The 10,050-nt window shown below is 44.2% G+C and overlaps 1 protein-coding gene across 1 annotated transcript in view; it reads right to left on the bottom strand.

The window, feature by feature from the left end:
• Positions 1-646: 646 nt before the first annotated feature.
• Positions 647-10,050, bottom strand: part of LOC109892915 (ceramide synthase-like) — a 39,067-nt gene continuing 29,663 nt past the window's right edge. The window contains exon 5 of the mRNA XM_020485798.2: positions 647-8,769. Within this exon, the coding sequence (XP_020341387.1) occupies positions 8,449-8,769 (321 nt within the window). The 3' untranslated portion in view covers positions 647-8,448. The remainder of the gene's footprint in view (positions 8,770-10,050) is intronic.

Below are 10,050 nucleotides of genomic sequence, written 5' to 3' on the forward strand. Positions count from 1 at the left end.
TTTCTATATAGTTTTAATGGACCTATATATTTTCAATTCAAATAACTGCCCTTTTTTTCTGGCCTGCAAAAAAAAATCAGTCCCCAAAGAATCTGTGCAGCCCTCTGTTTAATTTTTACACCCCGACGTGGCTTCAAGCCAAAATAATTTCCCACCTCGGAGTTAGGTTCAACATTAGCTACTTGCTTGAGGGTTTGTACTGAATGGCATGTTTTCCCAAAACTGTGCACCGCGTTCATCAACAGCTTTTGAAGAATGTTTGCTCCCATTGGGTGGGTGTAGCCTGATCAAAATGGGTGTGAACATGTATGGTGTGCTCATGAAGCACACCATACACAATCACCCTCTGGGCCACCATAATCACACCGTTCTTCAAAATAGTTGTCCAGTACAGTACCTTTTCCGTTAAATTAAACGTTGTACAACGTTCTGTCGTACTGAACGCACCTCTGGGTGGTGTTCATTGGGACACACCATAGCAAAACGGGAAACAAAAGTTCTTAGACAACTTCAGATTGAAAACAGGGAGGTACTCTCTGTTTTCTGTGATTCCCTCTGAGAATGTTCTTCGATTTCATGCCTACTGCAGACAGTGTTCTCAGAAAATTGAGGCAGAGGCATGTACAGCAATTAACACAGATTCTGGTTTAAAAGGATTCATCAAATCAGTTTTATTTGTCTTTATGGGGTGTCTTTTACAAGTTGCAACAAAATAATTCCTCTCAATCAATGTTTAGGTTAGTTAAAGAGCCCATTCGTTTCTCAGATAAGAAATTCCTCAAAAAGGGCACACTACAAAAACAAAAAAAAACGTAATATATATGTATATATCAAAATCAGATATATAAATATATATGAAAAAATCTGATAATGTTATCAAAAATAACAGGAGGCAAGGAGTGTTGAAGGTAGTGAATAAGCTGCATTTAGTAAATTACACAGCCAAAAGGTGACATGAGGTGACAGACACTATTGTGAGGATGGAAGTCCGATTCGGGACAGAAAACGTTAACAGTACACAGTGTACTGTCATAGAGAGAGTCTAAATCCACAAAAAAACTAAGCACAGCAAACAAATTCGGAACTTGAGTATATAAAAACTTTAACCAAACCGTGATGATGGAAGAGGGAAGCACATTGGAAGACCCCCCAAAGGAGTTGACAAACACCCTTTGTCTTAAAAAAATATAAGGCCTCCCGAGTGGCGCAGCGGTCTAAGGCACTGCATCGCAGTGCTTGAGGCGTCACTACAGACTCGGATTTGATCCCAGGCTGTGTCACAACCGTCCGTAACTGGGGGTCCCATTGTGCGATGCCCTATTAGCCCAGCGTCGTCCGAGTTAGGGGAGGGTTTAGCCACGGGGGGCTTTACTTGGCTCATCGCGCTCTAGGGACTCCTTGTGGCGGGCCGGGCGCCTACAGGCTGACTTTGGTCGTCAGTTGAACTGTTTCCTACGACACATTGGTGCAGCTGGCTTCCGGGTTAAGCGGGCGCATGTTAAAAAGAGCGGTTTGGCAGGTCATGTTTCAGAGGATGCATGACTCGACCTTTGCCTCTCTCCCTCTCTCTCTCTCTCTCTCTCTCTCTCTCTCTCTCTCTCTCTCTCTCTCTCTAGCCCGTTGGAGAGTTGCAGCGATGAAACAAGATCGTAATTGGAGATCACGAAATTGGGGAGGAAAACGGGGTAAAAAATAAAGTATGGGGGATTTTTTAAAAGAAGACGTGTACAGTAGTATTGTACAAAGAGGACAGAGGAAATGCATGCAATGGATAAAATGCATATTTAAAATAAAAATAAACATGTTTTATCAGCCCAGTTACAGAAATGTAACCCAATTCAGTTTTAACTTGAATCCAGTGGCCAGCCAGTCAGTGGGCCATACCCTCGACACCTACCAGGCCCCTGTGAGTCCCTTGATAAGAGGGACCGGCCCTGTGTGGATATGTGTGAAATCAAAGCAGTAAAACTACTGGAAAAGTAAGCCTAGGGGGCACTGCCCCCAGACCCCAGCTAAATGTTCCACCTATGCACAGCCATGAATCCTGATCACACTGATAATGCACAACTCACGCTTCACTGTGCCGAGGCTCCTACATAGACTGGATATGGATGGATGCTGACCTGGGATAAGGGTTGTGTTAGTGGGAAGGGGAGACACTGCCCCATGCAGTCTGGGGGGGAGGGGGGGTTGACTAAAGTGCCTGACAATCTTTGGTCTACCAACCCTACAGGTTGCAATACCACAAGCCATGTCAAAATGCATTTGGAAGAAAGCAAAGAAGAAAACAATGGCACAAGCAGGAGAAAACCACATGCCATTCCAGGTATTTTCATATTTCAGAATCCATTGTTTTCATCGTAACTCCGTTTCACAATTTTTAAAACAAATCTAAGTTATACAGTTATATGTTAACATCTTCATCAAACCCTGAGCAAAGAGAGGAGCCTCCAAGAAGGCCGAACATAAGAATTCATATATTATAACAAAACAAATCTGTCCGGATTAAGAATTAAAATAAAGATGATTAACAGGATATGTGTTTTGCATGCAGACCCTTGAACCCTATGCATGATTTGAAGGCTCTGGATTGGATGTCAGGGTATGGGGCGGGGGATTGCACTTTAGCGACACGTCAAGGTGCCCTGAGTGTCAAAGTGTATGAGACTACTAGCTCTTTATAATCCGCCTCATACCTCACGACGACGTCGACCTTGCAACAGACTAAGGGAAATTTCAAAGGTATACCATGTCACCCCACCTTTTCAGGCCAAACCCCATCTGTCATGGTCTTACATATCAAAACAACAAACAAAAAAACACTTCAAGATGGGGGGAAAATGTCTCTGAAATGTCGATATTAGGTTCCCAAAAGTGGTTGTCCTTGGTTGCGGCGGTCCTGCATCATGAGGACACTTGTGGCATTGACTTGTGAGGGCACGCAGATTCTGCTCTGGTCCAATAATAATAATACATTTTACTTGGGGTACACATTTCAAGATAGTCAAGGACATCTTGCATTAAAAGTAGGCCTACATAAAATCAAGTGCAGTACATAAAATAGGGCTCTGGTTGAATGTAGTGCACTATATAGGGAATAGGGTGCCAGTTGGGAGGTAACCCATGTGAACAGATGGAGAGTCTGTCCTTTAGGCGTGTCACTGTGAGCAGTACATCCAGAGAGCCTTTTTAAAGCCATAATGGCTTGATTGGCCTTGTTAGGAAATGGCCCTGTAGCCTAATTAACTCCTGGACTCTTGAGCTGCTGAGTGGAGAGACTGGACACCTGATGCCAGCAACGGCTCATCTAGATCAGTGGTTCCCAAACTCTGGGGCGGCATAATTTTTTTAAGGAACACATTCCAGCTTTAAAAACTTACTCTTGAGAGCTGTAATAGTAGAATGCTCAAGGTGCAATTGGGTAGTGCATCATCAGGTCCTCTTGTCATGTTAGTCATTGCATACCTTAAAGAGCTATTTACAACTTGTTATAAATGTCCAGATCAACTAGCCCATGTCAGCTAACATTTTTTTAGCTCATAGATATTGTTGTAATTTTTTTGTCACTCAATATCACATGAACACACATTAGACATGGCAAAATGTATGGAACTGCAAAAACATTTGTATTAAAACTGAACAATTTTCTTTGCACCCCATGACAAAAAAAATAATTTAAATAAATAAATTACAATTATTTAAAAAAATTAATAATATATATATTTTTGGGGGCAGAATTGCAGGAAATAAGCTTTAAACCTGCATTCTCTCCACCAACAAGAGAGGTGTGAACAGTTTGTCATGAACAGTGCTTGTGCCCATAGAAATAGACGTGGCGCATACGCGGGATGTTCCCCAATGCTGGTAAACGTAAAGTAAGGGTACGAAGAGTGAGTGAGAAAGATGGAGACAGGAAGGGAGAGAGAGAAATAGGGAGGACAAGAGAGTGAGAGCGCACAATTAGAAGGCCTGGGAAGTTTCTGTTTGGAGATCTGTGGTCGCATCAGTCAGACAGACAGACAAAAGACACGAGTCGGGGCATATTGATAAAGCTGGACTCTTTGCCTCTGTCTCGGGGTCCGGGCCAAACCAGACAAACAAGCCCATCGTTTAAAAGCAGCAGCACTCAGCTTCCCTTCCTCCCTTCCCCAGCCTTCTGCCTGCTCTGCTCTTGCTCCAGCGCCTCCCCGGAAGCACAGTGGCCTGGTTTGGTCCTTTCCCGGACTGGAGTGTTTCTCAGCAGAAAATGGCTGAGTCCCCACAATGCAGGGGTCTACAGAGTACAGCAGTGTCACCACAATACAACTGTCCGCTAGAGAGGAGAGCAGATTCCCTACAATGCCGCAGTTTCCTAAAGAGAGCAGAGTCCCCACAATGCATCAGTCACCAACAGAGAGCAGTCCCCACAATGCATCAGTCACCAACAGAGAGCAGTCCCCACAATGCAGTAGTCTCCTAGAGGACAGCAGAATCCCCAAAATGCAACCTAACATGCAGACAGAACTTCAGCGGACAGGGCCACGTTGACAAAACTGATGCAAAGGTGCATCCTGGGGCCCAATACTTATTAAAATAGCCTCTAAGACCAGATAACGTTGATTAAATACATGATGATTTGCTCAAGCTAAAATGTGGTCAGGGCATGTAGGTTTGAAAGAAAAAGTTGTTTTGGTCCTCACACAAACACTTCCCTCCATTCTCAAATGTATCCAATTGCCAAGGGCAGCCTTCTTAAGTCTGGTCAGTGTTAAAACTAGAAGAATGTGTTGAGTTTCAGCAGAAATAGTGTGTGTGTACGTGATATTAATGTACCTCTCACGGCTTCAAACTTTTCAAAGTGCTAACAGAATCTATAGAAGCTTCTCATTATCAAGGTTGTATTTCATGAAAAAAAATTGCATATGGTAATGCATTCTCTAAAAACAAACATATTTAGTTATTATTATCCTGTATTTACAGCTATGTGATTGGTGCTCCATGCTAGCAGCACTGATGCCAACAAGCGTCAGTTCCTCCTTGCCACTATAAAACACATGCCGTGGATGGGCACTCTGGCTAAAATAACCAGCACTTCAATTTACTAGTAAATTAGCAATAATTATCTACAAGTTAACAGTGTTTAATTTATACAGAACTATTGCCTTCATATTTGAAGGCTACGGACGAGTAAAAGACAACATAAAACTCTGGGAAAGTATTCAAGGTATTATTGGTTTGTGGACAATATGATAAAATGTATCACATTTAAAGTAGTGTCCAGATTTCTATGAAATATGACCTAGAATTAATTACAATGACTGGAATTGTTTCTTCTCCCAAAAAATTGTATTATGTTAAAAAGCATATTTTCTGTTTTGGAATGGTGTGGTACCTAAACAGCCGAATGGTGTGGGTGTCGACCAGTCAAAAAATATTAATGCGTCATCCTCTTTGTGGAAACAGCTAGCATTTTTTAAACTGTCTGTAGAGCTGGGCGATATGGACAAAAACCCATATCATGATAATGTAAAAAAAATAAAAATTTATGCTCCAATGATAATTCTGCGCTAAATTATAGAAATAAAAATTGGGAGGTGCTAGAGCTGGGCAATATGGACAAAAAGTAGTATTGCAATAAATGTAACAATATTGCTCGATAACAAATACAATGATCTTTTTATTTTATTTAAATGGACAGTTACTTTACATTAGCGGCAGGGCTCTCGATAATTTATTTTTCAGTGCCAAGTAGCAGCCTGACTCAAAAAGTAAGCCATTTCATCTAACATATCCAGGAAATGCATGAGATACCTTGATTTGTAACCTATTAAAATATGATCCAATATTAGCAGGTGTATTTTTGACGACATCTTTGTGCAGATTGGCCTAAAGGCTATATAATTCACCACCTGAGGAAGTGGGAACTCAAAACAGCTAGATTGCTAACTCTAAATAGGATATTGTTGCTATATAGGATAAATAATTAGCCTACATGGCTATCAGTAAACGTAGGCGAATGTCCTACAGAAACTTTCCACCGCTAGGCCTAGGCTACATGATGTAGGCATATTAACTGCAAATGGCGGGCTCTGCTCATCTCGGCTGCATCGAAACCATACTAACTACAGCCTATTCCGGTTGTAAAGTGTTTCCATGAACTCAATTGAGGTGATAAATACATGATATACTCACAGAAAGCTGTGTCTCCTCTCTAACTAGAACAAACGTAGTTGCTTTGAAAACGGTATTCCCCCCCGCAATAGCATTTTGAGCAACGGCCATATGCTTGTGCTTCTCAGAATGCATCTCTCCTCCGCCGTGTGCAGTGGGTGTCAGCAGCCAACAGTGAAACAGGGACAAGCAGGAATCAACATAATGCATAGGCTATTACTGTTGACCAAATAATGATTTTAGGACAAACTACAGAAACATTGTATAGCAAAATCACAGAAAATTCCTGATGTATGCAAAATGCTTCGGTAAGGGGAAGGTAATGTCGGTAATTTTCTGCTTATCGTCACAGCTCTAGATACAATTTTGAGGTGTTTTTTTTCCCTCCAATTTATGCTTTGGCCACAAATACAACTATAGGATGAGTCAACATTTGGGTACGAGTTAACAGAATATGAACTTTTAAAAGTGATATTTTCACTGGACAGTTACTTTAAAAAAAACTGGGGTTGTTTCCTGCTTGCTGACCTGTTTTAAGGAGCCAACCAAATCGGGGAAAACTCATAATTAATCCCCAGAAAAGGCAATCATGAGTAAAAGTAGAATACATTAAATGAGTGTATCGCCACCATCAAGCATTTCTTATTCTATTCGACAATCTTCTGTTTGAAAATAGAGTATAATTTTGGAGCAGGGCCGCATGCAGCTGTGTAATCATCCTGCTCCAGCATCATGCTAGGAACATTACTGTTTTTTAAATCTAAACATCAGGTTAATCTCTACTACATGGGGTTTTAAATTGTCCTCGACATTTTCAACCCCGTCTGTTTTATTGCTCCAACTGGCACCTAGTGGGCCGGTCCCTGGAGGACACAATGTGACCTTAAAAGGGATGCCCAGTGGTATACAAGCCCCTCCCATGTGGCCCCCAGACCCCCTGTTGCCAGAGGGCAGCATTGACCTAAAAGAATCACCCCACCACTCCCACCCCACAAACTTGACGTCGAGTGACCGTAAAGTCTTGTCTCCACCCATTAAAAGCAGCTTCAGCTGTTGCAATGGAGTCGAACCCGGGACTAAACGAGCAATCCCATTCCTTCTAATGCTGCTACAGCGCTCCCAGAGAAGTCTTGTGTATGTAAACATACGGACAAAGCTTTTGCTAAGCCACCCCCTTTAGGTAGGGAGGACACAGCACATAATATAGAGAGAGGCTCCTAGCTTGTGATGCCCCACCCTGTGTGACACTGAGGGGCGTGGGTTTAGAGAATTCATGTAAACAGACGCAGCAGGACAGCACACAGAACCCTGTTGGGCCGTAAACAACAAAGGAGGAAGACGAGCGCGCTGCAGGCACACCGATTGGCCAGCCGCGGCAGCCATGGAGAACTGTGAATGAGGAAACGGGACAATGGGGAGGCGCTGAGGTGGATAAAGGAGGGTGGAGTTCCACAATCCAATCACATTAAATGGGTTTTTGTATAGCTATGCTGGTGCAAAGAGCTTGGTGCAAACATTTCTTTCTCATTTTCTCCTTCAAATGTAGATGAGGTGACACCCGTACCTATCTTAGTTTGTAAACACCCCATCCCATTCCACCCCTCCACCCAGCCTTGTCACCATTACTATCTCCATGCCAAGTCCCCTTTCCCGCTTCTCCTCCTCTCCCGCCGGCGGTCTTTTAAAGATGAGGACTGGGTGGGTGGACAAACACTTCATAAAATGTGAATCTTCAGGACTTGACATAAAAACCATTGACAAAACAAAATAAATCAACAAATTCTACATACACATTCATCTACACTAACTGATCTTCCAATCAGCAGAGCAAGTAATAGATGAAGTGGAGGGGCCGGGGGAGTGTATCAGCCCCCCCCCCCCCGAAAATAGCCAGGACTTCCATTCTCGGTCTTCTTCATATCTTTTAGGGAAACTCCAGTGTAGCACTACAAATATAACCCTTGTCCAATCACTCTAATCCAAGCACACGAGCACTCAAAAAAAAAAATGGAGTATAGCTTGGACTGGGCATGGAGCGATCAGTAGTATCGAAGCAAAAGGGAAACATGGGGGTGGGGGCTCAGGGGAAGGAGGAGCAGTAGCAGTACTAGTGGAATCATAGTAGTAATGGTAGTAGTTTTGTGGAGACTGTGGTATGTAGCCGAAGTGCTTCTGCAGTAGAAGTAGTAAGTAGTAGTCGATGGTGGTTCATTTTTGTGTGACTCGAGCGCATATAGAGTAGAGAGAACCGAGAAAGAACAGAGAGAGAGCGATGGTGACGGAGTGAGCTCTCCAGCTCTAATCGTTTCCCTTGGGTTGGTTGTCCGTGAGGGAGGGGGGGCTAGGTGGGGGCAGGGGGGAGGAGTGACACTGGCGCTGGTAGAGCCGCCAGCCCTTGCGGCAGAGCAGCACGAACCAGTAGACCTGCGGCGCCAGGATACACAGGCTGCCCAGGTTGACCGACAGTGTCAGGTGGAAGGGCACGCCGTAGACGGGGATGCCGTAGTGACGGCCGTAGACCCAGTACATGTAGGGAAAGAGGGCGATTCGACACAGGAAGAAGCTGAGCAACACCATGCCCCCATTGGCCTTATGGATCCAGCAGTCCTGCAGACCCAGCTGTGAGAAACGATAGGAGAGGAGGATGGAGGGAGAGATGTGTTGGGAGAATATTGAAAGGAGACAAAGAGAGAGAAAAAAGGTCATTATATGGTCAAACAGTCTTGAAATTCTAAGTGAGCAAAACTGGACTGGAATCCCTGGACCTGTTCGAATACTTTGAAAATACATTCTTCCTTCCATGATGTAATCACTGATCTGAAGACTGGACTGGTGAAAGCTATGAAGTGGTACCCATGCATCATGGTAGATCTGTTGATAGATACACTATTACAGGAAGCGAAGGAGGCATTCTAACAGTGCCCATGTGTGGTCTTGTGTGTTTTGACAGTGGCTCTGCAGTACCCGTCCAGTCCACCAGAGGACACTAAGCAAGAGAGCAGAGAGTGGCCCTACTGAATGAAGAGTCAGAAGTCAGCAGAAAGTGAGCTGGAGACCAAGCAGGCTCACTGCTCTTTGCTCTTTTAGTGAAACATATACCAGGAGTGTTTATTTAGTGAGTATCTGTATGGATACAAGTACATACAGGTACCTGCCAAAATAAAGGAAACATCAACATAAAGCGTCTTAATAGGGCGTGGCCACCATGAGCCGCCAAAGCTGCCAGATTAGCTTCAACACACCTTGGCATAGATTCTAAAAGTGTCTGGAACTTTATTGGAGGGATGCAACATCATTCTTCCACAAGAAATTCCATAATTTGGTGTTTTGTTGATGGAACACGCAGGTCTCAGGAACTGCCAAATCTCAATTGCACACACACACACCGAGACAGACAGACACACACAGACAACGAGACAGACAGACACACACACAGACACCGAGACAGACAGACACACACACAGACACCGAGACAGACAGACACACACAGACAGACACACACAGACACCGAGACAGACAGACACACACCGAGACAGACACGCACACAGACACCGAGACAGACAGACACACACAGACACCGAGACAGACAGACACACACCGAGACAGACAGACACGCACACGCACACACACACACGCACACCGAGACAGACACGCACACACACACACCGAGACAGACACGCACACACACACACCGAGACAGACAGACACGCACACACACCGAGACAGACAGACACGCACACACACACACCGAGACAGACAGACACGCACACACACACACGCACACCGAGACAGACACGCACACACACACACACACCGAGACAGACACGCACACACACACACACACCGAGACAGACACGCACACACACACACCGAGACAGACACGCACACACACACACACAC

Source organism: Oncorhynchus kisutch, linkage group LG6 (assembly GCF_002021735.2).
Source record: "Oncorhynchus kisutch isolate 150728-3 linkage group LG6, Okis_V2, whole genome shotgun sequence".
NCBI lineage: Eukaryota > Metazoa > Chordata > Actinopteri > Salmoniformes > Salmonidae > Oncorhynchus > Oncorhynchus kisutch.